At 55.0% G+C, this 26,714-nt stretch overlaps 1 protein-coding gene across 5 annotated transcripts; it reads right to left on the bottom strand.

Moving 5' to 3' along the window:
- Positions 1-481: 481 nt before the first annotated feature.
- Plxnb2 (plexin B2) lies at positions 482-26,078 on the bottom strand. Of its 5 annotated transcripts, XM_041671911.1 has the most exons (39): positions 25,995-26,078; positions 16,183-16,232; positions 15,637-15,683; positions 11,721-12,798; positions 11,386-11,568; positions 11,172-11,300; positions 10,534-10,634; positions 10,331-10,457; positions 10,006-10,159; positions 9,165-9,279; positions 8,965-9,073; positions 8,780-8,881; positions 8,434-8,526; positions 8,082-8,163; positions 7,786-7,946; positions 7,551-7,699; positions 7,351-7,459; positions 7,091-7,227; positions 6,810-6,980; positions 6,355-6,487; positions 6,013-6,240; positions 5,751-5,927; positions 5,514-5,653; positions 5,313-5,413; positions 4,921-5,150; positions 4,638-4,819; positions 4,335-4,401; positions 4,046-4,192; positions 3,717-3,873; positions 3,516-3,616; positions 3,348-3,432; positions 3,038-3,192; positions 2,787-2,947; positions 2,568-2,715; positions 2,131-2,195; positions 1,933-2,008; positions 1,429-1,503; positions 1,182-1,312; positions 482-1,103 (listed from the first exon to the last, which is right to left on the bottom strand). In XM_041671911.1, exons 4-38 carry the CDS (start codon positions 12,783-12,785, stop codon positions 1,208-1,210), a joined length of 5,520 nt encoding a protein of 1,839 aa, XP_041527845.1. In that variant the 5' UTR covers positions 12,786-12,798; positions 15,637-15,683; positions 16,183-16,232; positions 25,995-26,078; the 3' UTR covers positions 482-1,103; positions 1,182-1,207. The 5 variants fall into 5 exon arrangements, with proteins under 5 accessions (XP_041527845.1, XP_041527841.1, XP_041527842.1 ...); XM_041671907.1 differs by having other exon boundaries at positions 482-1,312; XM_041671908.1 differs by lacking the exon at positions 25,995-26,078 and adding an exon at positions 19,149-19,291 and having other exon boundaries at positions 482-1,312.
- Between the last annotated feature and the right edge of the window lie 636 nt (positions 26,079-26,714).

The following is a 26,714-nucleotide window of genomic DNA, read 5'->3' as shown; positions in this document are numbered from 1 at the left end:
ATAGGTGATTTCTCTGTGCGCACATAATCTTCATACATATGTGCCTAGAAAACATGTGCTCTAAGTGCCACCATACCTTACAAACAGGTACGGAAGGCTAGCCAGCCAGCTCAGAGGTTCAAGGAGCTTGCCTGGCCACCAAGCCCAAAGGCCTGAGTTTGATCCCCAGCACCCACAAAGTGGAAAGAAACAACTGCAGAAACAAGTGTGGGGAACGCAAGGTTAGGATAGGGCATACACTCCTCCCCCTCCTGCCAGGCGGAAAGCCCAGTAGAGAAAAGGTGGAGGAAAGTCAGTAGAGGGTGTGGGAGCTGAAGGCGGCTAAAGCTCAAGATGTTGAGCTAGCCTAATCCCTGTGGCCAGAGAGATCCCTGATTGGCCCACACAAGGGCTGATTTTTGCATCCTGAAAAGGGCTGTGAGGAGCACAGGCCCAAGGTGCATAAGGACAGATGGGCAGCCCAAAGAGAAACCCAGTCAACCAGAGTGAAAAAGACAACTGTATTGGATTTACAATAAAGATTTACAAAAAGGGGGTGGGTAATCCTGGGGGAGATGCTGTTCCAGCATCCCCAGATTCAGGCAGGGCCTCCAGGACAGCCTGTTTGACAGCTGAGACCAGGACCTCAGTTTTCTGGGTCCGTCTGGCCACCTGGGCCCCGACGTCTGACGTCCAGCTTGACCTTAGAGGTGGAGCCAGTGATGGCCCTCAAAGTCCTCCTGGAGTGCCTGCGGCCCTTGGGGAGGCTCAGGTGAGGTCAGGAAGGCATCGTACCGCTTTTTCTTCTCCTTCCATCTGACAGACAGATACAGTCCAGGAACTGGCCGTGGGAGCTACAGGCCAAACCCAGGTTATCTGAGGCTAGGCTGCTGGTGCATGGGAAGTGGAGGCCAAGGCCCCACTGCCCCCAGTGGCCCAGTGTGGCTTTGTAAGGCACATTTGCGAATTACTCAGGAGACAATACAGAGAACACCCGATGCTGGTGCCATTGGAAGGAGCTGGTGCTGACTCGGGCGCCCGGGCAGTATTGCTCAGGAGAAAGACGCTATAGTCTACAGGAGGTGGGCCCACTACGCCCACTCCAGACGCCTTGGGTGCATCCTCTACTGGAGAGAGAGAACTCAGCTACAGCCAGTGCAATCTCACGCCAAGGGGCTGCCCAGTGCCATGGTACCACACACCTGCATCCTGAGGCAGCACTGATAGGTCAGAGGTCTGTAACCTTGTTCTCAAGTGCAGCAGCGATCTGCTGCAGGCGGAAGGCCAATTGCATTTTTTGGGCTGCAGGGTCCTCCTCCAAAGCATTGATGATCTAGGGGGGTAGGAGTGGGGATGGAAATGGACATAGAGGAGACCTGTCAGATCACAGGCTGGGGGTGGACGGGGGCAGACTGTCCTTGCATTTCACCACAGAGACCCAGACCATACCTCATCATAGTACTTTTGTGTGTACTGGTACAGCTGGTGCAGTGCCACAAGTGTGTTCAAGGAGTCTGTGTGTGCCTGAGGATGACAGTATTGTACCCAGTATGAGATGGGGCTGTGGGAACCCCAAGACCAGTCCCACAGAACAGCAGGCTGTAACGCATTGGCTGCATGACAACATCATAGATACACCAGTAAATGGGCCGCACCCTGGTAAGGCCACATGCAAAGCCCATGAACATGGGAGAAGCTTGCCCAGCCATAGCCAGTATAGTATGTCAGGGCTCGGAGCGACTCATTGCCTACACATCAGCTTCTACACACACATCTGTTCACCCCTCCCAGGACTCAGCTACACTCAAGGCAGCTTGCCTGGCCAACATGCCCACTCGGCCACCCTCTGCTGCTCTCATCCTAGCAGTCTCAACTTGCTCTGCAGTTCAGTGTCTGGCTCAGTAGTGGGCAGTAGAGAGAACCCTTGCTCTCGCCGAGCTCAGTGGCCCTTACCCGGGAGATCTCTGCCAAGTGTGTGTTCATGTCTTGGTCGCTGACCTGCACCATCTGGCGGATGCTCTTATAGTAGCTATGGGAGAAGAAGGGTTATAGATGAGGGCAGGGAGTGAGTGGAAGGGAAAAGGGGGTGATAGACCCTGGGGTCTCTCAGGGATTCCCAGTTGTTCCTCAGCCCTCCTCCACATCACTCACTCCTCCACCATCTTCTTGTAGGTAGAGATCTCCTTTGCGTACAGCAGCTTGTTGCTGGGAGAGTCCTGTGGAAGACAAAAGCCTTGATGCTGGGCTAGGCTCAGCTACTCAATCCTCACAAAGAGGGAGCGAGGCTCCTGCTCAGACTCTGAGTCAGAAAGCACTGGAGGCTGGGGTGGGGATGAGTAGAAAGGAGCAGAAGTCCCATGGGAGGTAAAAGAAAGGAGGTGGTCATCTTCCCAGTAGCCCTGAAGCCCTGGTCACCTTCCACCTGCTTCTGTCCCAAACTTTAGCCCCAAACATATAAAACCACATTAAGACAAGCTTTTGGCATAATCCAAACTCACCCCATCTCAGTCACAGCTTTCTCGCCATGGATGCTGTCCAGGCCAGGCCCGCCACCCCACCCGCTTGGTTGACCCACAAGCCCTACTCACACGGCTCAGCTTGTGCTCCGTGCGAGTACAGGCATCCATGAAGGTCTGTGCAATGACCGACAGGGAGGCGTCTACCACTTCATGGACGTGAACATCAAAGATGAAGTGAGGGTTCTTCAGGATGTTCACCCAGAACCGGAGCGGTAAACTGTAGCAGACGGACAGAGAGTGAGGGGCTGTGCTGGGCGACGGCAGGGGGCAGAGAGGGCAGGGCCTCACCTATTGGTCTTCCAGATATGGATGGTATCCTCATCCCGGATGTCATGCTTCTCTGCCTGCTCATCCAAGAAATCAAAGAAGTACTTGACCGCAGGCGGCACGGCATTCCCGGGTGCCAGTACACTTTGGAAAAAGTTGTCCACAAACTGCTGCAGTGTGCCCTATGGAGGAGAGCAGCTGGGTGTGACCCCTGGGACGCAGCCCTAGGCACCAGTGTATGGGGATGTGTACCTGTGCACGAGTGTTATCACCTTGACTGATAGCAGCCGTGTCAGGTAGATCTCTGTGATGGCCTTGGTTCGCTCTTTCTCCTTCATGCTGCCACGCTTGGACTTGCCTTCATCTACCTCATCTGTTGGCCGCACCAAGTGCCACACGCGGTTTTCCTCTTCCAGAAGGGCATGGCCTGTGGGGAGCAAGGAGCTGAGTGACCCAGCTCCAGTTCAGACATGGCCTGAAGCTTGGTAGGTAGGGTCCTAGGGTCCACTAGGTGGCAGCAAAGGGAGGATGTGGTTTTCACAGACGGTAGGGACTAGGACAAGAAAGACAGCATAGACTCACGCTCCCCAGGCAGATCCTGTTGGCTGTCCTCTGGCTGTTGGGAGACTCCCACCTTAGACAGGATGAGGGTGGCTCCATCCCGGACCTGGGGATAGAGTCATGAGGGAAGGCTATGCTTCTACTGTGGGATTCAGTACTATTCCCTTGCCTGGGTATCTCCACACTCACGTTGTAGTGCATAAGGGTGTTGATTCGTTTCCACCGGCCTTCCCGCTGAGAGGTAAGGTCCAAGTCAGACAGAATCTGGGCTGTGGACCCAGGACGCCATTCTGCAGAAGGACATAGCTAAGTTTCTGGAACCTAGGGCTGTATGGCTGCCCAGTCCCGGAAAGCGTTGGGCACGTGGGCCTCAGAACAGGCAGTACCCACCGAGGACCACGCTGTCAGGCTTGGGCCAGCAAGAGCAGGGCTGAGTGCGGTACACCTGATCAATGATCTTCTCTTTGACCTGAGATATGGTGTCGCAGTTGAGGACCTTAACTGGGATGGCCTCAATGCCTTCATCCTGAACGATCACACTCACCGTCTGCCAGGAAACACAGGATTAAGACCCAGCTAAGGGAGGACCCCATAACCACAGCTCTGCATCAGAGAGATTCTACCCAAGAAAAACTGGCTTCATTCTGCTGAGTTCAGAAATGGGGTCCAAGTTCCTGGCTCAGCTTCCCCTCTGCAGCTCATGGCTCTGGGGAACTCACCAGAGGGGCATATTCGACATCATCCCCAAGCAGCCCTGTGTCATTTAGGGTGTACTTGGCCTTCTTCTGCACAGCGTCCACTGGCCCCTTTTCCACCTGGTGTTTGATGGCCTTGAAGAGCTTGTACAGGGGCTCTCCTGCGCTATCCTGGAGCAAGGGGGCTGTATGAGTGGGAGGCATAGGACTGATACGCACGGTGGGGCAGGTCCTCCTTCAAGGCACCGGAGAGGCAGGTGTTGGGAGGGAAGGTACCCATTCACCCACCCTTGATCCTATGGTTGGAGCTCACCTTGAGGTACTGGTACAGACAGATGGACATCCAATTGGACAGCATCCTCTCCACCACTGTCTCAGATCTGAGGGTACACAGAGGCTTCATATTACCAAAGCCCAGCCGGCCCCAGGACCCCACCACAAGGCACATGTGAGCAGAAAGGCAGTGTGGCCCCCGTGGAGGGGGCGTAACCATCCAGAAGGGCTATGTAGCAGCTCAGACCAAGGGCAGTACCGAGTGGGGACTGGTTTTGTGTCTGTCCACGTGAGCCCCACCCCATCCCATCTGTCATTCACACAGGCTCTGTCACCCACAAACCTTCGCAGCATCAGCTTGGGGTTCTTGGCCACCACATACTGCTCCATGAGTTCCAGGAAGAGCGTGCGCATGATGTCTGTGTAGTACTCCAGCTTCCCATGCAGGGCCACCGTCAGCAGCGATGCGAAGTAGACCTTGGCACGAGCTGAGAACTCACGCTGGTTCTCTAGGGTGTGGATGAACTGCAGGGCAGCCGGAGAGGGGACACTTGAGCACCTGTGCTACAGCCTCACCCCTCTCTGATCCTCTGAGCACCGTCTCGGCCCGGCCCCCCTCTGCTCACATTGATGAGGAAGGATTTGCTATTAAGCAGGTTGGAGAACTGGTAGAGGGCCTGCTCCACGATGGGCCGCCGTGACTCAGGGATGTCTAGCTTGCCAGTGATCATGACATCCTTGTCCCCGTCCTTGGAGGGCAGGAAGAAGACGCGGTCGGTGTAGGTCTTATAGTCGAGCGTGGGGATGCCCGCCTCATGCACATCATTTGTCTGGTCCTCCATCTCAATCATCAGGTCTGAGAAAGGAAGGGAAACCAGAGTGAGGCATCCCTGGCCACCTACTCCTGCTTCGGCTACTCCTACCCTCCTGCAGTTTCGAGCCCTAAGAGGTGGCCTAAGAGATCCAGGGATTCGGATACGAGCAGCCTGAGGACCGAACTGCTGGAGGCAGCCCCTACCTGTGAACTCCTTCTTGCAGCGGTCACGCACGCTCTCCTCCAAGCCTTCCAGCTGGGATTTAATCTTCTCATACTCACGCTCAGCCTGCTGGCTCTTCCTCCTGTTGAGCATAGAATAGCTCTCAGCTATCGGTCAGCTGCTAGGGTCGGAAGGGCTGGAGTAGGAGGGATGAGGGGACTGCCACCTGGGGCAGGACTCACCAGTAGCAGTAGATGGATACAGCAATGATAAACACCATGGGCACCATGACCAGAGGCAGGATGAGACTGAGCGGCACGTCGCTCACCCGTGTGTCGTACTCCACCCGGCCTAGCACCCACTCTCGAGAGCCAAACTTCACCTGTGTGGAAGCTAGGGCTCAGCGCAGGCAGGTGCAGGCAGCGGCGGCTCCTCCTGAGGGTCCCCAGGCCCTCCACAGCCCTCCCGCTCTCACGCACAATGAACTCAGGTAGGTTGTGTGTTGTGTCTCGCTTCTGCCGTCGCTTGGGTGGGGGCTGCACCTCTGGGGGTTCACAGTATAGGTCAGTCTCAGTCAGCGTCTTCATAATGCAACGCTCAGCACCCACAAATGCCTCAGCCTCCTCCAGCGTCATGGCCTTGTTCAGATTGGTTCCCTAAAGAGGGTCGGGTGGCAGAGGTCAGGATGATCAGCGAGACTCCCTGTGCTGTACTGGGTCTCCATGTTGCAGGTCTCCTTACCCGGGCGTGGATGAGCTTGTTGACCTGCTTCTTGACACCACCTGTGAAGTTCTCAAAGGTAGGATCAGCCACATACTCGAAGGCACCAGCTTCAGTCCTAAGCAGGGCACGATGACCATCCATCTGTATCAATGCGGTGAGGTTGTAAGCCTCAGGTTCTTCAGGGACAGCAGGCGACAAGAAAACGACCTTGGTGTCATTGTAGAACACGTACTCAGTGCCCATGACCTGTGGAATGGGTCCAAAAACTTCAGGCCACTTGATGAAGACCTTGCCCCTACTGGTCCCCAGTTGCCCATGTTCCCATTAGAACTCAGCCCATGGCAGGACAGCAGAACTGACCGTCATGGGCTCCAGGGATCCAGCCTCCCGCCGCCGCCGCCTCCAGGACCTCAAGGGCTCAGCAATGACAACCATGGCAAACTTCTGGATGAGGCTAAAGCCCTGGCCAGTAACACTGATGCTTCGGCCACCACTGGGGGTTGGGGAGAAGCAGTGCTTGAGTGAGTTCAGCTAGGCAATGGAGACGCTCAGCCAGCTTCCAGGCCCCACTCCACCAATCCATACCCCCGGTTGGAAGTGGCATAGTAAAAATGCAAGCAGTCAGAGGCAGGGGAAGGGGAGAAGTTGCCCTGCTCTGACCCTGCTATCTGGGTTCTGAGGAGGAAGCCCATTAGGGTGCAGTGGGGTTTTCTAGAGGATTCCTTCTCCTGCCCTGCCCAGCCCAGTTCTGCCACATTCCTCAGGTCAGCAGGCGGGGGTGGGAAGACACTAGCCAGGAAGGGGAGAGGCCACACCTGACAAAGCTTCTCAGTGGCTCAAAGGCTCGTAACACGGGGTTCTCACAGTAGGTGAAAGAGACGCCAGAGCTGAGCACTTGGGAGCCCCCGTAGGAAATTTCTAGTACTGCCGGGCCTGGAGCCAACTGTGGACCCGTGATGCACTGCAGCTGAGCCCCAAACTTCGTCCTAGGGCAGGAGGTGCTTGTCAGTAGGTCAGGCCCTCTCCATGACAGACTCAGGCATTCCCAACCTTCCCCCAGAGCCAGGAAGGCTCAGCAGCCACGGGCAACACATACACTTCACAAGGGACATCATTGAGGGTCACCCGCACATCCTCCTTGGAGCCTGTGTCCAGGTCGGTGCCATTGATGGTCAATGTGGTACCACCTGCCTGTGGCCCTTGTCGTGGCTCCACACTGAGAGGTTGGGGTTGCTGAGAACAACAACATAGTTAGTGCCAAGGACTCAGGGGTCACCGGATAGTGGTTACTGTTAGAAGCCAACTGCTATAGGGTCAGTAGCAAAGACTGGACTCACAGATTGGTCAGGCGCTTACTTGGTAAGTGAACTGGACATGTGGTGGTGAATGGCCGACCTTTCCATTAACATCCACCTCAATTCCTCCTGTGAAAGGCATCTCCGCAGCCTCGATTGCACACACGATCCTGTCGACACACAGAACCCAGTTAGCTCTTTACTTACCGCTGTACGATCAGCGCAGCTGCTGGGAGCTCAGGCCAAAGACAGTTCACTCACCGGGTAGATACAGAGTACCACTTGGGTTTGAAGGCACAGTTTTGGCCAGCCACAGTGATCTTCTTGACATCATCTGCTGTGATACCCAAATTGGACCCATGGATAGTGACGCGGATGCCCCCACCCAGCGGGCCTGTCTCAGGCTGGATCTGAAATTGGCAGAGCCCAGTGAGGGAATGGCTTGGGAGATGAAGGCGTGGGGATGGGATATGTGCCAAGCCGTGACAAAACTCACCCTGGTAATGACTGGTGGCGGGCATTCAGAAGTAACATTGTTGCACAGAGCCTCATACACACACCTGTTCTGCCCACCGCACCACACACACCTGTAGGCAGGATCGGCAGCCAGACACAGGCTACAGTCACTGCGGCCAAAGGAGCAGTTGTAGAGAGTCACTGTGGAGGAGAACAGACAGTTAGTGGTCGTTCACTGTGGAGGAGAACGGACAGTTAGAGGTCGTTCACTGTGGAGGAGAACGGACAGTTAGTGGTCATTCCAGTCCCTCCCCCACCTCCTCAGATTCCACCTACCTTGTAGCTTGCTGTCAATTTTCTTGTCAAAGGACTTAACATACAGGTGAAGAGGCAGCGTTTCATTAGCGTCATGGGATAGCTGCATGGGACACACAGGGACAAATGTACTTCCTGCCCCTCTAAAACCCCAGAAGCCACAGGAATCTTGCTACTGCCAAAGGTCAGTGAAGTCTGACAGGTAGACAGGAATCGGTGCACTTCAGACACATACCCTAACGTGAGAACGCTCAGGGACATAGACAGAGGTGCTCAGAGACCACAAGGCACAGAGCAGGAGAGACAAGACTCTGAGTAGGCTCCAGTCATAGAGGTAATACCCACCCTCCAGGCCTAAGACCAGCAGTCGTACCTTTGGGGTCTTAAAAGAGAAGTCCCCTGACTTCTGTATAGTCACAGTCGTCTCGAACTTCAGAAGGTCACTGCCCACACAGAGGGAAGAGACCTAAAGAGAATCCAGTCAGCATCCTCTAGGAAAGTCGGTCAACTGTCCTGCCCCCCAGAGGCAGAGAATCTGTGCCTGTAAAAGCTCCCAAAGAAGCCCACCACTGAGTCTGCTCCATGCTCAGGTACCTCTGAAGACCCTCTGCCTCCCTCCCTATCTCTAATGTCTCCCGAGTGCTCTCGGTACTGAGTGGTGACCCAGGCATCCCAACCTCGGGAGAATGACTCTCAGACTTCACCCCAGGCCTCTCTACCTTCTCAGGATCCAAGTTCTTGCCCTGGAAGGTCACTTCTGTCTCATAATTCATGGGGATGACCGAAGGGCTAGGGGCCAGGAACTGGGGGCAGTTTTCCTCCTGCGAGAGAGCAAAGCTGCTTAGATGGAGTGTCTCTTACCACTGTGGCCCTAACCACAGTTACATCTGAGCCGCTGGCTCACCATGTGGGCACGTATGATTCCGTCTTCTGGGTTGGGTGAGGCCTCCCGACACTCATGATACATGAGGTCCCACTGGCACATCCAGCGGTTGCTAGCACAAGAGATGCACCTGGAGAGAGGATCATAAAAGTATGAGGGGCCCGGAGTATGAGAGGAACCTAGGGCTGGGGTGAGGGCCTCAAAAGGCAGCCAGGACTCACGGCAGGTTCTCCACCAGGCTCATAGCCTCTCTGCAGTCATAGAAAGGATACTGGTGGGAGGTGAGGAAGACATTGTCACGTTTGAAGAGGAGCTGGATGCTCACAGCCACATGGTCTGCAGAATGTAGGTGGGAACAGGGTCAGGTGTAGCAGAAGGGTGGAGCTGGCCCTCCCCCAATGCCCAGCTGAAAGCAGGCCTGTGCTGGGCTCATAGGATACAATATGGATACCCCAGTCTGTAGGCTCAGCTGGTCTGCTGCATGTTAAGTGGCCTGCTGATGCTGTCAAATCTGAGCTCTGGTGTCAGCTCCCAGGCCTAGGCTCATCTTTCTCCCCTGGGCTTGGCTGCTTTCGTACCCTCTCTCTGTTCCTACAAGTGCTGAGGGCAGTGGCTCCTCCGAGTCTGGGCGGGAGGGCCTCCCAGGTCCCTGTCCCTATCACTCTGTGGCCTCATGGCCTTGTTACCCCCAACAATCAAGGGACTGGACAGCTACAGCACCTGTCTTAGCCCAGACTGAGGCCTTCAGCCTCAGGAGACAGCGCCAGCAGCATCGGGCTGGACACAGCAATGAGGGGGGATGGACATCTGTGCAATAACTTGTGGGGGATCCTGATCTTGGTTTCCCCAGAACAGAGCACTCAGCCCTCAGGCCAAGACCAAGGTACTTTCAAAACTGGAAAATGTTTCTCCCTCCCCAATAACAGCGACCTGCACCCGGGATTGGTTCGTACATGGTGCTCAATGAACTAAAATGTGATAGAAGACAGAGTATAAGGAAAAGCTGTGTGCAGGAAAAAGGAAGCCGTGTAGGTTCAGAGGCTAAAGGCTATGAGATCTCACCTTGGCCGGGTGGCGTGCTAGGGATGCTGCTCGGGGGGTCACAGGTGATGGCGTCCCCCTCTACCTTGGCAGGGCGTGGTGGTGATTCACCAAAGAGGCAGAGCAACTCATCCTCCTCAGTCAGGGTGGGTAGGGGGTTGACAGACAGCTGTACCTGCAGGAGGAGACACAATCTCTAGAATGTGTCTCTCTGTCTAAGGTTCATGTGGTCCTGGGTACAAGGCACCTTGTGGTTTCCTTGTTTCTCTGATAGCTCCCAGCCAGCAGCTGTGTAAGGAGAACCCCGCCTGGCCCTGCACAACACCACTTGCCACCTGTCATATACCTTCCCTGGGGCCCGCCGGCTCATGTTCTGTGGGTTAGCATCAGTGATGGCCACACAGGACTTGTCCCGGCTCCACAGCCAGTGGCCATTTTCCTCTGCCCGCGAGCACTCGGCCTTCCTGGTGCATCTGCAAGGACAGAGAATCATCTCAGCTCCAGTACTCTCTGGCCTCCAGGCCATTGGGGCAAGGACAAACTGCTCACCGTCCCTCGACGACACACCAGCCACAGTAGGGATCTTGGGAGTCACGACACTGAGCACAGGTTTGATAGCTCTGACATTCTTGCACTGGGAGCCTGAACACCTAGGGGTGAAAGAGCAGGACTTTGGGCAAACGTGACTTACAGACACCATGCTCTTCTGGGACTACTGACAGGGAATCCCCTGGGCCAGCTCAATTTATAACCACCTACAAGCTCAGGGCAGGATCAGAAAAGGAAACCTTGTTAAGAAAAGGAAGATTGGAGCTATAGCTTAGTGATGAAGCACTTGCCTCACAAGCAAGCATAAGACCCAGTTCTAAACTGAACTGGCGCATGCCTTTAATCCCAGCACGCGGGAGGCAGAGGCAGGCAGATCTCTGTGTGAGTTTGAGGCCAGTCTAGTCTATAAGAGCTAGTTCCAGGATAGGCTCCAAAGCTACAGAGAAACCTTCTCTCAAAAAGCCAAAAAAAGACCCTAGTTCTAACTCCTAGTGCTCAAAAGGAAACTTCAGAGAACAATGGTGCTACTGAAGACTCGGAGACAGGAGCCCAGACTCTGCCCAGCTGTTCAAGGCAAGGCCCAGCACATCCTCCAAGCCTGTTTCAAAACGGCCCTCTGGGGCCATCTTTAGGCTGACCTTGTCCTGGGTCATAGCATACAGACTGGACAGGTTTCCAGACAGCGCCAGGTCCTGCTTGATTTTCTTGTTGATGTCTACCGGGATAGAGCCATACTCGGCAGAAGTGCCATCCGGGGCAAGGTACACCTGTAAACACCAAGGCGGTCCATGAGAACAGGGCGGGTACCGTGCCCAACTGGCCCCTCAGGAACCTTGCTGCCTGGGGCAGTACCTTAAGGATCCGGCCATCTGAGGTGCCCAGGAAGGCGACAATATGGCCATTCTCGGCAGTTACCGTCACTGCTGTCAGATTCAGGCCCCCACGGTACAGCAGAGCTGTGGTGACGAGTCCATTACGACTGCCCAGTGGATAGGGCAGATGCTCCGAGCCACACTGGAAGCTCTTGCTGGCACCCTGTGGATCACAGCATTAGGACGGGTCCTTGTCTCCCAGACTTTTCCCTACTAGGGCTCCAAGCTCTAGGAGTCAGACCCTATCATCCACAACACAAAGATACTCTGACACTCAGGGGGAAACATACACCTATGAACAGGTAAGACACGTACTGCCGCATGGCCACCACACTGGATGTCTCCGTGGAAGGGTTTGTAGAAGGCATCATCACGGCTTGTGTCTCGGGTAACTGTGTAGCAGGCATCACGGTTGTTTTCCATCTTCTCATTGATGTTATCTAATGGAAAAACACAGAGGCCTGCACCAGGCCCCCCACTGCTCCGGCCATCTCTGCTGAAGACAGCATAGAGTACTCTGCCAGCTACAGAAGCTGCTAGGCAGGTACCAAAGAAAGAGCCTTCGGAGTCACTGGGATCCTGACACTGCAGGTCCATCTCTACGTAGGAATAGTAAGAGAGGTCATCTTTACACATGCGTGCCAGCAGTGTGCGGTTCCTGGCAGGGTGCTTGTCTTGCTGGTTGAAGATGAAGAAAACATAGACGCCATCCTCAAACGCTGTAACAAACTGCTGAGTGTTAGTAGACAGGTAGCCAGCCTTGAAAGTGGTATGGTCTGAGTAGGCCTCAAAGGCCTCCCGGCCCTCAACCCTGTCCAGCAGGCGGGTGCTCACGATGATGCCATTGTCATGGGGCCCATTGCCTTTGCCCACAAACAGCACTCGATCACCATCAGGGCTTGTGGAGCTCACCAGTCCCACTGTGGCCACTCTCTCATCATTGCTGGCTACAAAGGACTTCTCACCGCTGCCATCCTCATAGAAGAGGCGCACCGAGATATTGCTCAGGGCACGCAGAGCACAGATGCCCTTGAAAAGGCTGCCACACTCGACCAAGCGTTTCCCGGGCGGGTCAAGCAGCAGCAACTGGTTGACATTGTCAGTGAGCACTGCTTCATGGCACTGGCTAGCCTCAATGGGTGGTGTGCACTTCTTGTTATCCATGGCGGGGCCTGTGACCACATGCTGCTGGAGATGCAGGTCAGCACTCAGCTGGTAGAGTGCGTTCACCGCCCCAACATATACCACACCTGAGGCCTCATCCACAACCAGGTGGTTCAGCTCTGTGTCACTGCGAAAACTCTCCGGCTTGCGGGACCGTTGGCTCAACCCTAGGCCCATCAGACCCAGGAAGGTCAGGGCCCAGAGTGACATAGCCATTGCCCCCAGAACTCTGTGGGGAGAGACAGTAAGGGTCAGACAAGCCAGGCCTCTCCTCATTCAGGTCCTACCCTGAATGTCCAGAATACAGGCCATAGAGGGACACAATCCCAAGGAGCACCCAAGGGAGAGCTCTGGGAAGATCCCTAGCTATTTATACACGTTCCTTTCAAGAAGCTAAAGGTGGTCTCGGGGGTACAAACCCCAGACTTGTGGATGTGTAGACCCATACTGCTTGAGACCAGGGCTGCAACTCATGGCCATGCCCATGACCCCTGCGAACACAGTCTATTTATATCCACTTCCAAAGCTCCCTGGCCCAGGATGGCCCCAACTCCATTCATAGCCCTCCATTCGCTGCCTCCTGGGGAGGGGTAAGCAGCATTAAATCCACCAGGTTAGAGGTGTGTGTATGGAGGAGGGTCTGTGTGGGTCTGTCTCTGTGTCTGTAAATGTGTGTGTGCGCGTATGTGTGTTGTGACATGGATGCATGCATCATTCAGGATCCTGGGTTAAGAGTCCAATTGGAGGAAAATCTAGGGTCCCACGGGTAGACCGTGTGGACAAACTCAGCTTTGTCTCCTAGAAGTCTGAAAACACTCTCAACTTCAGGATTTACTGAGTGTGCCTCAAACAGTATGACTACCCTGGGGCACAATGGCAAGGATGCCTCCAGAGGATCTAATACCCCCCTTTTTTAAGACCACTCTAGGGTCTGGTGGTGGTAGTGCACACCTTTAAGCCCAGCACTTGAGAGGCAGAGGCAGGAGGATCTCTATGAGTTCGAGGCCAGCCTGGACTACAGAGAGAGTTTCAGGACAGGCTCCAAAGCTACACAGAGAAACCCTGTCTTGCAAAATCGGGGGGGGGGGGGGAGACCGCTCTAGGGCTGGAATAGAATTAAGAGCACTGGCTGCTCTTCCAGAAGACCCAAGTTCAATTCCCAGCTCCGACATGGCAGCTCATAACCATCTGTAACTCTAGTCCCAGTGAATCTAATATCCTTTTTTTCTTTTGGCCTCTAACAGATACCAGGCACGCAGGCGATACACAGATAGTCATGCAGACAAAATACCCACAAAATAAATTTAAAAAGTACCTTAAACATCACCTCTTACATATTCTTATTCCCCATAAAAAAATTAAAATTTAAACATAAAACAATTCTAGGTCACGCTACCCAGGCTCTGTAACTTTCCAGTTACAGATGAGGGAACAGAGAGGAAGTAACTTGCCTAAAGGCAGCCTGGACGAGGTGGGTGGGCCAGGAGGCTGACCTGCCTCCAAGAGAACCCCTAGCTGGAATCCCTCTCCTCGGAGAGGCCCCTGCTCTGCCTGTGTCCAAAGACATCTCTGAAATGTCGGTTTTGTCATGAGGTCGTGGCTTTTGTCACGAGCGTTGCAGCTCTGCCAGCTGCCCTCCGTTTCTATTCTGTACCTCCACAAAGCTCCTCAGACCTGGGAGGTATAACCCACGGAGGAAGGAATAAGCTCGTGTCCAGTAGAAAGTGTGGCGCGGAAGCAAAGTGCAAGGCAAGGCAGACTAGGTTAAGGAGGTGTCAGTGGCTTCAGTCAAAGACAGGAAGATATCACAAGTCCTTCAAGACCTCGACTTAGCCCAGTCTAAGATTCCAAGGCTTGGCTCAGAACCTGGAGCAGCATCCAGACTCAGACCCACAGGGACAGTCCTGTGGTTCACTAACCAATTTCGAGTCCAGGTTTCTCCATGCAAGTCCACTCCCCATAGGCCACCACACCAAGGCCTGATCACTAGGGCCTGCTTTTTCGGGTTTATAGACGTAGCTCACCCGGCTCTCTAACTCACCAAATCACTGCAGCTTGTCAGCTCCCAGGAGCAGAGAATGAATGGAATGTTCCCAGCCAGGAGGGGGTGGAGGGGGGGGGGTGAGGCGTGGGCGTGGGAGGAGCCACAGTCTCAGCACAGCTGAAACCTAACCACACTCTCTGAAATGTGGTCGTGCCAGCCTCCGCCCCTGACCTCTGCTGGTAAACTCAAGGCTTGGACCTGGAGCTAACTAGCTAGGAAACCCTCTACTCTTATCTGGACCCATAACAGCACCTTCTCCAACGGCCCTCCATGCGCCTCCCTAGGAGACCTGCCAGGTGGGCTTCTCTCCATTAATCTCAGGTAGCAGAATGGCCACCTCCTCCCTATGCTTGGAGCTCATACTCTGGGAAGCACACACACAGGGCTGTAGGGTCACTGGAGGAAAACTGTTCCCAGACATCTGGTCACCAGTAACTAGATTGGGCCCCAGGCCTGCACACCAGAGGGGAAACCTGATTACATATGAAGTTGTACCAGAAGGCTGGGGCTGAAACTTGCCTAGCATATATAAGGTTGTAGCTTCCACCTTCAGCAATCCTACACACCCAGACACCAAGGTAGTCTGGCTAAGGAAGCGCCAGGCCCGGTGTCTTCTGGGTGGTTAAAGGGACCTGGATTGTACTCTATAGGTAGCAGCTCCCTGCTACTTCCTGGACAAACAAGGCCATGAATGACCTGCCTGGCCAGGCCCAGGAGCAAAGAGCAACTGACCTTGACAGCACTCTGGCAGAGGCGCCAGGCACAGCCAGCTAAAGCTTCCTGCCACAGCTGATGTTCCTGGAATGGGAGGGCAAGTGCAGGAACTTCCTGTTTTGGATTAGATCCAGGACCCCTGTTTGCCTGGCTAGTGGGGATTTCCTCAGGGGTACCAGTTAGCCTTCCTCCCCCTGAAGTTTGGAGGTACACTTCCAAGAAGCCACATATTCAGAGGTACAGCCCAGGGCCCCCGTTGTGGGGCCCTGTGTGATTTTCAGCACTTTTGGGCTTACTGCACTCACTCACCAAGGCTCCAGTGGTCTCAGTCTCTGTTGTAGGCTGGCATCAGGACTCTGTAGGAGGCAAAGAGAGAAGTTAGCAGTCACTCTGGTGGCTGATGCCACCTATCACCTCTATCTTCTCACTCCTGGTAAGGCCCTCCTTGAGACACTCCCAGGCATCCAGCCCAGCTTCTAAAACAAGCACATTCACCTGGTCTTTGCAAAACATAAGCAAGCCATGCTACTTTGTCTTCTGCTCAGAAGCAGGCAGCTTCTTTTCAGTAAGTCTGCGGTTCTATCTGTTCTTTAAAACTACATGCATAACCAGGTAGTGGTGGTAAATGCCTTTAATCCCAGCATTCGGGGATTAAGGGCAGAGGCAGGTGGATCTCTGAGTTCGAGGCCAGCCTGGTCTACAAAATTGAGTTCCAGGGCTGCCACAGCTATACAGAGAAACCCTGTCTCAAAAAAAACAAAAACAAAAACAAACAAACAAAAAAACCCAAAACACAATATGCATAGCTGCTTTCTGAAAAAACGTGTAGACCCACAACAGGGCAAATCTACTTACTAGTTGTGTGACCTTGGGCAAGTTAACTTCTCTGTGCCTCATTTCCCCATCTGCAAAATGTACACAATAATAGTAAATTAACCCTAGGCATTATAAAGATTAAATGAATTCATCCGTGGAAAGCCTGAGAGTGTTACACTATAGCACTCAACGGCTCTTCTATTGTATTCTTCCCCTGGAAACAGTCCCTGTAGGCTCAAAGGGAAGTACAAACCAAGGGTACTTACCTCTTAGCAGGTTTATTGGAGGGAACAATTTGGCAGCTCACCCAGCTGCCAGCCAGAGGATACTCCAGAGAAAATGCATGGCAAAGGGTCTACATCAACCTACCAAGATCCCATAATAACCATATTCTTCAGTGTGCTACCTCTTGGGTTCTCAAAGCCCTCAACCCAACCTGCAAACTGTGGGACCTTTAGGGGCAAGGAGGAAGATACAACCAACCATAGTTCAGACACCACAAGCCTGTACTTAGCCTTGCTGGCCCAGCTGGCTACATTTGTAGGCAATGTCCACCTCCAATCCCACCAAGATTCTCACTTGCCCTGTGTAGCAGTTTTCCAGGATTCCCCTAGCCCATACCCTCAGACAGTTGGCCCAGGCCTGGATCTACAGTGAGTCCAAGTAGGACATCATGTCCCCCACATGGCAGTGTCCTCAGCCCATAACCCGGTCAAGGGGCAGAGGGCAACTTTTTGTCCCCAATACTCAACACAGCCTTTGTGACACGAACCAACAGGCTGCTCTTCAACACAGCAGCCAAACCACAGGACAGCATCAGCCCCAGGAGAATTCTGGGACCCAGCAGGCATTGACTGCAGCTAGCAGAACCCTTGTGCCACTCTTTCGTGCAGACATGCCACCTGCAGCCTCTCTGCGCCTGGGGGCAGCTCTAGTTTTCTCTGGCCCTTGCCTGCCGGCCTCCTCTAGCTTTAGAATTCTCACAGCAGACCACCTAGGTTCCAGCTTTCCATTTGGGGTGTGTGTGTGTGGGGGGTGTCTCCGAAAGGCAAGGCCAAGGGAAGATAACCTCTTCTAAGCAACTCTGTCATACATACTTCAGAAGGGTCTGATGAACCACACACTGACCGATGAGGGCCCTCACACAGACTCCACTGAAGGCAAACCAGCTTATCTCCTCCTGAATCAGGACCCTCTGAGCTAACACTTCTTAGATATAAAACTAACATCGCTAATACCCTCTAGGTCACCAAATCCTGGGCTGATGCTCCCAACAGTCACCTCTGTCTCCCAGGATTGCTCTCTCCCCAACAGCAGAGACAAAGAACTCTGCCACAGCACTGTGAGACTTCAAGATCACTCTGGTTCAGATCTAGCTGCCTCCTTCTGGCATAGTTACATAGACATTACAAAGCTGCTCTGTGCAGTTTCGCCGTATGTAGGTTGGGTATAATAATAATATCCACTTCAGAGAGCTGGCCAACTATTTATCCTCCAGCACCCTGACAACAGTCATCCTCTAGGATCTTACCAGGGAGCCCTCTGTAGGCCAGGTCTGACACAGGGAAGAGGTGGGGGGCGGGGAGAACCAGTGGGAATACAGTGATGAGGGATAAGAGCACACGCAGCCAGTGCCAGCTCCCAGGTCTGGAACTTAACAGCCTCTCCTCAGCCAGAATTCTGAGGGCGAGCACATCCTGGACTGTTTGGGAAGCAACAAAAGCCCCTCGTCAGCTGGATGCTCTGAGGCTTCCCGCTTTGGGTTCCTCTTCTCAAGGCCTCTCTTGATGCCAATTCCATGGCGCGCGGGGGGGGGGGGGGGGGGTGCGGGCACGACACAACCAGTTGAGTTCCCTTACTCTAGAACAGCCTCGCAGGGTAGGGGGTTAGATAGAGTTGGGGTTCGTTTCTTAGTATGAGTGGCTTTTTGAGGCTCAGATCAAATCAACGTTGTGGAAGTGTGGCCCAACCGAAGAGCAGAGCTTGGATCTCCCCCAGAGACCAAGACAGCAAACCAGGGACATAAAGGACTGGTAGGGAGACGGGAACAATCCCGCTAAAGCCAGGATTCTAACAAGGAGAGTGGGAACTGCCCCACCCCCAGGACAGGATAGGGACGCCTAAACAGCGGACCACACTCTAGGGGCGCAGGGCCACAGAGAAACCGAAGCTGCCCTTCCCCCGCCGCAGCTGGCAGCCATGAGGCGGGGCGTCCGCTCTCAGAAAGCTACGAAAATCTGCAATTAGCTGCGAGCGTTAAACAAATCAGGAGAGACAAAACAGGCCGCGGCGCCCGCAAATCCAAGCCTCGGCTGTTTTCAAAACAAGCCTGAGGGAGGGGCTGCGACAAGGGTCTGCGCGGAGCTCGACGCCTCTAGGAGCATCGCAGCCACAGATTTGGTATTGCACACGAAACCGACAACAGGATCGCGTCGAAGACCCCGGAAGGGGGGGGGGGGCGCGGTTTGTGCCCGAGTACCCGGCTCCACCCACCTGACAACCTGGTCAGAGTACAGTCCGAGAGGTTGAGTCGATCCCTGCACCCCGGAGCCAGCCCTGGCCTCACTCCTCATAGGCAGGCCGAGGTGTCAGGGCCCCTCCCCCAGTGCCGTTTCCGCCAGACTCCTCGGGGATCACAAGACGGTTACCTGGGAACTGCACTGGAGGCGGACCCCAGATGTGGGCGAGGACGCGCGGCCAAAGCTCCCCCAGGGACCTGGCCACGCCCACGGTCCTAGAACCCAGGGATCAGACCCCCACGTTCTAATCAGGATCGTTTCCAAATTTTGGCCCCGCACCCCAGCGCACATCTAGAGGGAACACGTGGACTGCGCTTTTGGCGCCAGCCTCACCAGGTCGGGGAAACTCACAAGGCGATGGGCAGGTGGGAGCCAAACCTCGGGTGACAATGGCAGCAGAGGCAATCGTCAAAAGTCAAGAGCCACATCCTTGCAGTGCTAATCTGGTGTCAGAAACAGCCGAAAGCAGAACCGGCCATTACCTACCTAAGCCCTCCCGAGCCTTGGAAGGAAAGCAATGCGCGGCTCCGCCCCACTGTCTGTAGCTCCGCCCCTTCCCAGGGTCAGTTCCCCGGGCTCGGCCCCCTTACTGGGGGTCAGCTAACCAAGCACGACCTTGCCTTCCAGCAGCCTCAGGCCAGACCACGGGGATATCCGCCCAGACTCCTTAGGGGAAAAGCCAGCCCTAAGGAAACTATGCCACCTGACCTGGAGCAGGGGTGGGGCTCCAGGGAAAGGCAGATATGCTAACCTGAGTCAGGGCTCAGAACCTCTCAGGGATCAGAGTAAGAACGCCTCCCAAGCAGAGGGTGTCTTCGGCCTTTCCCCATAAGTCCGAGCCCCTGGATTAGGTTCCAGGTTTAGGCCCACCTATGTCCCCCCCATTACAGGCTCTAGGCCAGCACAGCCCATATTGTTCACTTGCTTTCCCTCTCCCGGAGTGAATCCAACCAAGGCATCCTTCTGTCTGAGGCTTCATCTCCCAGGATCTCCATTACTGGGCCTGGCTAACCTGTCAAAACCCAACGGCTTCCTCAGGCCTCCCCTTCCCTCCCTTAGAGCCAGTTGCAGTCTCTGTATATTATGGGGAACTTAGATTGGGTTCCCCACACTGCCAACCATTGAACTGGCTGGCCCCCATGACCATCTTTCCCCCCATCTCTCGGTTTAAAACCCCAGCCACCACAGTGTCTTGCCTGGGCACAGGAGATCCACCCTAGGATCTCCCGGCTCCAGCATTCCCCTCTTTACCTATCTACACACCAGCCTCCAGACTCATCACGCTGCAGCGAGTCACCCTCTGTGGACATACTGTGCTCCTAGAGAACCCACCCCCCAAACTCGGCAAACTGAGGGAGGTCACAAATGGTTCCTGTTGCCACCACCACCTTCAGTCAAGTCATCGGGACTGGGAAAGTCCAGACAGATGCCAGTCACAGGAAGGCGGGGATGGGGACTTGAGGACCCTGCACTGCTGGTTAAAATGTTTACCTTCCTATTCCACTTCCCTCCACTCCTGCCCTACCTACGCCTCTTCTCCCCACCTCCTTTCCCAGCTTGGCCAAGTACTGGCTAGATGCTGCTCATCAGGGCAGCCTGAAGCCCACAGAGGCTGCAGTTTGCTCAGAACCAGTTCCACAGTACCTCCTGGGATTCAGCAGGGGTGGGGGTTGGGGGGTACAATTCAGTGGCATGGGGGCGGATGGGTGAGGGCCTGAGTGAGCGAGGAGCCAACCAGGCCTGTAATCTCCTTGTCAGCCTGTCAGTGTCTCATCGGTCACCCTAGCCCCTCCTCCCCCATCACTGTTGAACCCTACAATTAGCTTAGGGCACCTCGCCAAGCCTGGGTGCCAGCCACCACTCATGACCACACATGTGCAGGCACACACATGTCCATGATGTTGCCAGAGTCTTGCCAGCAGGAAGGTCTTGCCCCAACACCTAGAATCAATTCCCAGGCATGACCTGAAGGGGCTTTGCAAATGTGAGATATCCTTAGGTCCCCATACTGGGTCCATCCCAGGATGCCCTAGAGATTTGCTGGAGCTGGGAGGCCCCAGGGGCTGGCCTTAAGGGAGGGAGCTGCTCATTGGATTCTCTCACCTGCACTAAGAGGGGGGGTGGGGCTGGTAGGCACATGATACTTTAAGGAGTGCTGAAAGAGTCTGAGGGTCAGACGGTGAGCAGGGCTCCATGTACCAGTGACACAATGGGGCAAGCACTCCAGGCTTAGGGGAAGAGGGCCTGGGATTTTCCAATGAGGAAATGCCCAGCTTGGAATGGGAGGTGATACTGGTGTGTACATGGGGTTGGGAACGTGAAGCCCCTAGTTCCAGTTCTTTCCTCTGGTGAGAAGCATGACACACCAGGCCCCTCTGTTTAAGTCTACATGGCACGCCTGAAAGAGGTAAGAGATGTGTTCCAGGGAGTACTCCTGGACGAGGGAGGGGCTGCCTAGATCCCTCCTCCTCCTGACAGACAGAGGTTTTGTGGCAGAGGCATCCCAGGGTGATTCCAAATCAGGCCTGATGGTAAGGAGGTGGGGAGGCTGAACCTTCTGCTCCTAAGGTGAGTATAGGGAAATACTTCTGAGGCTGGAGTAGTGAGTGGGTCATTCTAGAGCCCTTCCTTTCCCTCTGTCATGCACCCCTCATCCCTGGCGTCTTACCCAGATCAATTAAAAATAGCTTTTCATTCTTGCTGGGCAGGGAAGAGGTGCCCCAAGTATCAAACACATGATGATGGGGCAGTATGACCCACAGCAGGGTTCTTCTGTGTCCCAGGGTATCTGCTATCTTCCACAAAGAGGGCAGAAAGCCCTCAGCCTCTGAACCACACAAAAGCCACCTGGTTCCTCCCAAGACAGACCCACACTCTTGTGGAGCTATCCTAAGACCCAGCAATTGCCTAGCTTACAAAAGGGTGAGGGCTCTTGAGAATGGAGTGGCAGGGGGCTGGAGAGATGGCTCAGTGGTTAAGAGCACTGACTGCTCTTCCAGAGGACCCGGGTTCAATTCCCAGCACCCACATGGCAGCTCACAGCTGTCTGAAGATCCAGTTGCAGGGGATCTGACACATTCACATCAATGCACATAAAATAAAGTTAAATAAACCATAAAAGTATTTTTAAATAAATAAAGAAAGAAAAGAAAAAAAGAAAAGAGAATGGAGTGGCATTCAGAGGCTATGTGTCAATCACAGAACACTCTCTTAACCACAGTCACCAATGCTGCCTACTACATGTCCGACTGTTGATTGAGGAACTCCAAGATCAAGCCGGCCGTGCCTTCCGCACACAAATAGGAAGTGTTATTCCTCCGCAGAGACAATGGGTTCCTAGTGCATCCCCAAGTATATCCTGACATTTGGAACAAGCCCATCAACAGTTCTACAGGTGGACCAATGCAAGACACAGAGTATGCTGGTTCAGAGGCCACAGATCAGAGCAGCTGGTGGAAAAAGCTCTAGCCCTGTACATAGCTGACCCTCTTACACTGCCTCTGATGGGCTCCCAAGAGCTGTCTTGACACAGGTAACCATCTGAAAGACCAACATTAATGCGTTTTCCTTCCTTTTTCACCCAGGGACCCCATGGGAACTACTGAACAGCTATGCCAGGGGGACACGCCCCCAGGCCAGGCTGCTGGGCTGCTGACAGAGCTGGAGTTAGAACTAAGGCTACACCTGTAGGACCTCCCCCTCCCCCCTTCCTCTCCTTAAGGCCTGGAGCCAGGACCCAGCTGACACCAGAATGGGGAACTGCTGGGTTTCTCAAGTCTGGAGACCTCAGGGATCTGAGGAAGAAAGAGGGTGTGGGCACCAAGCCCAGCCCTGGCCCCAGGCAGTGTCCCAATCCGGGTTGATCCCCTTCTGTGTGTAGTCCACTGGGACCCTAGGCAGCTCAGGTGTGAACTCAGCAGTCCGTGGGGACACCCCAGGGAAGGCTGCCAGGCATAAGGGAGGCAAGGAGCCAGACTGGGGGAGGGGACACTGAGCTGCAGAGGTGGGACCAGAGAGTGACAAAAGACAGGAAATAGTGCTACCACCTCCAAGTCTGGAACAGCTTGAGGTCTTCCCAGTGACAAGATTGTCACTGTGAAGTGCTTCAGATCCCCTCCAAGAGGAGTTCACCATCCTCGACCACTGGGGAGCTGAGTCCAGTCACTGACACAGGTTATGAGCTTCAGAGTAAGGAAGGGCCCTCTAGGGTGGGGACACAGGAAAGACAGCAGGGGACTTTCCTATCCTTTTAGATGCTCTAATGGGGTGGAAGGGTCAGTAGGGTGTTCCAGAGGCAGCACCCGCAGTCAGAGAGCGCAGGACAGGGCAGAGTCCTTGCTATGTTAACTGTGGGGAGCAGGAGCTGTCTGGGGATGTGAAACTGTGCAAAGGAAGAAAGGAGCCACATGCGGTCTGGGATGAGATGAGCTGGGGCAGCTGCCCCTAATACCCTATTTCAAACCCTACCCCTCCACAACACACACACACACACACACACTACAGCCCTTCCCAGACTATAATTAGTCAGAACCCAGCCCCACCCCACCCACAACCCCACCCTAAACACAAACAGCCATTAGCCCTAGGGGAGGGGCTCTACCCAGCCCCTACCCCTATCTAATCACCCAATGGCTTGGCACAGAAGGGTGGTGAGGCTTGTAGGGGCAGCCTCAGCTTCCTCCACGGGCTCTCCAGAGCCTGGACTACCGCAGGCCTTGGTTAGAGTTTTAACCAACTTACCTCCTTTCCCTCACCAAGCCAGTCCTTTAACAAGAGGCACACAACAGGGACAAAAAGCTTACTCCCTGAAGATCAAGAGCAAAGCAGGGAGCAGGAGACAGCAAGAGGGACAGAAGAGGACCTAAGCAAGGAGTGGCGGATTGCAGGGTGACAGTCCTCTGTGGCAGGCAGGTATGCAAATAGTCTTGCCTAGGTGACAATCAAGGGATAGTGCTAGGAGGTCCTTCCACCAGTGACTCTTGCCTATGTGTCCATCCAACATCCCTGAGGAACTATTAGCACTAACCGTCAGGAGAAGTACCAGGCAGAGGACAGGACATGGAGATGTTCTACAATAGCTAGAGATCAGGTAGGGGGGACATGAGCCATATGGGCGCCTCTGTAGGCTGTCAGCCCAGCCCAGCCCAATCCCTTCCAATCCAATTCCTTCTGCTCGACTAGCAGGGGCTAGGGCCAAGTCCCTGGGCTTCCTGCCCTTGGGCATCAGCTGCTGGCTCTACCTCCCAAAGTGGTTGGTCTCCATGTAGGCTCCTGGGCAGTCATGAGTCCTAGGAGCCAACTCAGGAATGTCCCAACGACTTCTTGTAGGGATCTTTATCTGCTCACCTGTGGGATGTCCTGACCAGTATCACATCCCAATGTGTGTGTGTGTGGGGGGGGGGGGGGGCAGCCTTTCAGGGAGCAAGCAGCTGGCCAGTGAGAAGACAGGAAGGTAGCCTTGAGGTTTAGCTCCAGGAAGACCCCAGGGATTTGTTTCCTGATCTAAGCCATTGTCAGGAGTGGGACCCGTCCAAAGTGTCCTTAATCAGTGTGCATGGTTTTGAGGAGTGAACCTGGTCTTCCACATGGATCTGAAGTACTTCCTGCCCCATGGGCTCTCTCAGAGGAGCCTCTGCGTATTCCAGGCTAGGCAGGGCCTACAAAGGAGCCGACCTTGAGTACCTTTTCCAACCCAAGGTGACACATGCCCGCGCCTGACTGGTGGGAGCAGCCCTGGGAGGGAGGTGAAGGAGCTGCCCGGACTTGCCAGTCCCGCCCTCCCGGGGTTCTCAACCCCGCCCTCCTGGGGTTCTCAACTCACGGCCCGGAAGTGGGTCCCTTCAGCCTCCCCTCAGCTTCAGCCTCCTCTTAGGGTAGCTGGAATCGCTGGATAATCCAAAATAATTCCTCCTTGGCAGGCAGCCCGTGGGGGAGGGGGGAACGCACATTCCAAACTCTTGTTTTTCTAAGTAACTTCCCTGAGTTCTTGGGGCTAGGAACCTCTGGCCAGTCCTCGGTCCTTCCCCAACTCCAAGGCAGGCTGTGAGACTAGGTGCCCAGGGCTCCGGAGTCTACCTGCTTATTTCGGTCTTCTCTGGAAATTTCGATACAACACAATAAGGCTTGGCACATTCCACAAAACACCTCACATGCTCGTCCTACTTTCGTAGGAACGTCACCTCCTGACCAAAGAGCAAGAACTCTTCCCACTGGCAGTCCAACTTTCTGATGGCATTCTCTATAAACCAGGGAAGTATCTGGGTGTGGAATCAGGCTGACAGTTCCCACCCTCAAGGTGTATGTGGGCAGTTTGAGGAGTTCAGCTTTAAAGCCATTAATACAGACGGAAGAATAGACATTAGATGGGGCACTCCCCAGGGCAAATGAGGGCCCTGAGAGCCTCCGTTCCTCAGAACATTACACTGGCTTTGGGGCCTGACTTCAGCTCCAGTTCTGACCACCACCACCATGGTGGCCACTGGCAGACCTCCCTTCCTGCCTATCTCCAAAGAGTTAGAAAAAGGAGTCAAGTGACGTGGCCAGAAACTCTAGTAGGATTCTTAGGCTCAGAAACCCCCACATAGGGAGAAAGGACCCCCCCCACACACACAAAGCTGTCACACAGCCTGACCAGAGGAATACAGTAAAAGCACATGCATGAGAGCTCCCTGCAGAAGGTACATGGAACTGTGAAAGCACCTTCCAAGTTCTAAGACCTCTCTCTGCCCTAGGTGTCCCTCCAAACACCACACCAAGGAACTACACTTAGAAGCTGCGAAGATCTTGCCGGGAGGCGTGGGGCCTCACCAGGTACTACTGGGTGTTGGTTCTCTCCGTCCCTTGTTCCCTGTCCCAGAAGGTGTGAGGACTGCTGTGGTTGTGCGCCTCTGGAAAAAAGTCCCAACAGAGACCGGCGTCCGCGCAGGCTTAGCTTGAGAACTGGGGCCTGGAGGTCCGGCACAACAGGGATGACTCGCTCTGTTCCATCGATTCGGCGGCGAAGAGGTAGGGACGCCGGCCGCGAGGGAGGGTTTGAAACTACACCGGATAGAGCGCAGTCCCACTGGGTCGATGGGACCTGGCCTGCCAGGTCAGTCTCCCAACATCCTGGCACGGAGGGCCTCGTCGCCAACCGGTGGGGCAGGAGCAGCCAGGCCCAGCCGGTTGGACAGACAGACACAGGGCAAAGACGCAGGCCCCCGTCGCCCTCCGCGCAGCGGCACTGCCCTAGCACCCCCGCGTCCGGGTGCGCAAACCGAGGCCGAGCGGCGTGGACGGCGAAGCCTGGGCCTGTGCGACGCCCCCCGCAGTTCCCGTCCCCAAGTGCGGTACCTGCTCCTCCGCAGCCGTCGCTCGATGGCGCCGGGGCCGCGCTCTGCGTTGCGCTCCGGCCCGCGCGGCTGCCATGGAGACGGGCCTTTGTGTGGCCGAGGAGGGGCCGGAGCGCGCGGGAGCTGCCGGCCCCGCCCCCGCCAGGGGAGAAGGAGGGCGGGGAGGACGGGGGCGGGCGGGAGGGAGGGACGAGACTAAGGAATAGAGGATAGCCGAAGGTTAGGAGGGGCGGCTGGCGTCTCTAGTGTACCCCGCGTTTTCCCCGGCTCAGAGCCACTAAAGCGCAATGCTTTGCTTGGTGATTCGCGCCCTGTAGTAATCCGCGCACTTCGCCTGCTGCAGTTGTTTGCGTCCCCCTCCCCACCCCCACCGCCCCGTCATCAGAGGAGTTTGCTGAGGCTGGGCACCACCCCGGGAGTGCCTCAGGCCGAACTGACTGGCGCTCGCGGCCCGGCATTAGTGGGTGGCTTCGGCTGGGCCAGACCGAGGCCTCAAGTGTTCCTCTTTTGAGATGGGCGGGGCGCAAGGAACTTCACCACCAGATTGGCAACAGGCGGACCACGTTCGTGCCGTTCCCGATGGTGAGGGCTGCTGGACCTTGATTCTTTCTTCAGAATCCTAGCCGCTCAAGTCTCCTACAGAATAGCTGGATCTCTGCCCTTACTGCTCCCCTTCCTAGTCCCCCGGCCTGGCATATCTGGGCCTTACCGACCCCCAAGC

This window comes from Microtus oregoni, unplaced genomic scaffold, assembly GCF_018167655.1.
Source record: "Microtus oregoni isolate MIOR12 unplaced genomic scaffold, Mior012 000022F_ref0000154, whole genome shotgun sequence".
Classification (NCBI taxonomy): domain Eukaryota; kingdom Metazoa; phylum Chordata; class Mammalia; order Rodentia; family Cricetidae; genus Microtus; species Microtus oregoni.
This window is presented reverse-complemented; position numbering and strand designations above follow the sequence as displayed.

Excerpts from the sequence above, each read along its gene's own strand:
- Plxnb2 (XM_041671907.1), bottom strand. The coding sequence starts at position 12,785 with ATGGCTATGTCACTCTGGGCCCTGACCTTCCTGGGTCTGATGGGCCTA. Across the intron at positions 2,948-3,037 it reads CACGGCTGCTATCAGTCAAG|GGCACACTGCAGCAGTTTGT; the intron begins GTGATAACACTC and ends TCTCCTCCATAG. Across the intron at positions 2,196-2,567 it reads CGGAGCACAAGCTGAGCCGT|GACTCTCCCAGCAACAAGCT; the intron begins GTGAGTAGGGCT and ends TGTCTTCCACAG.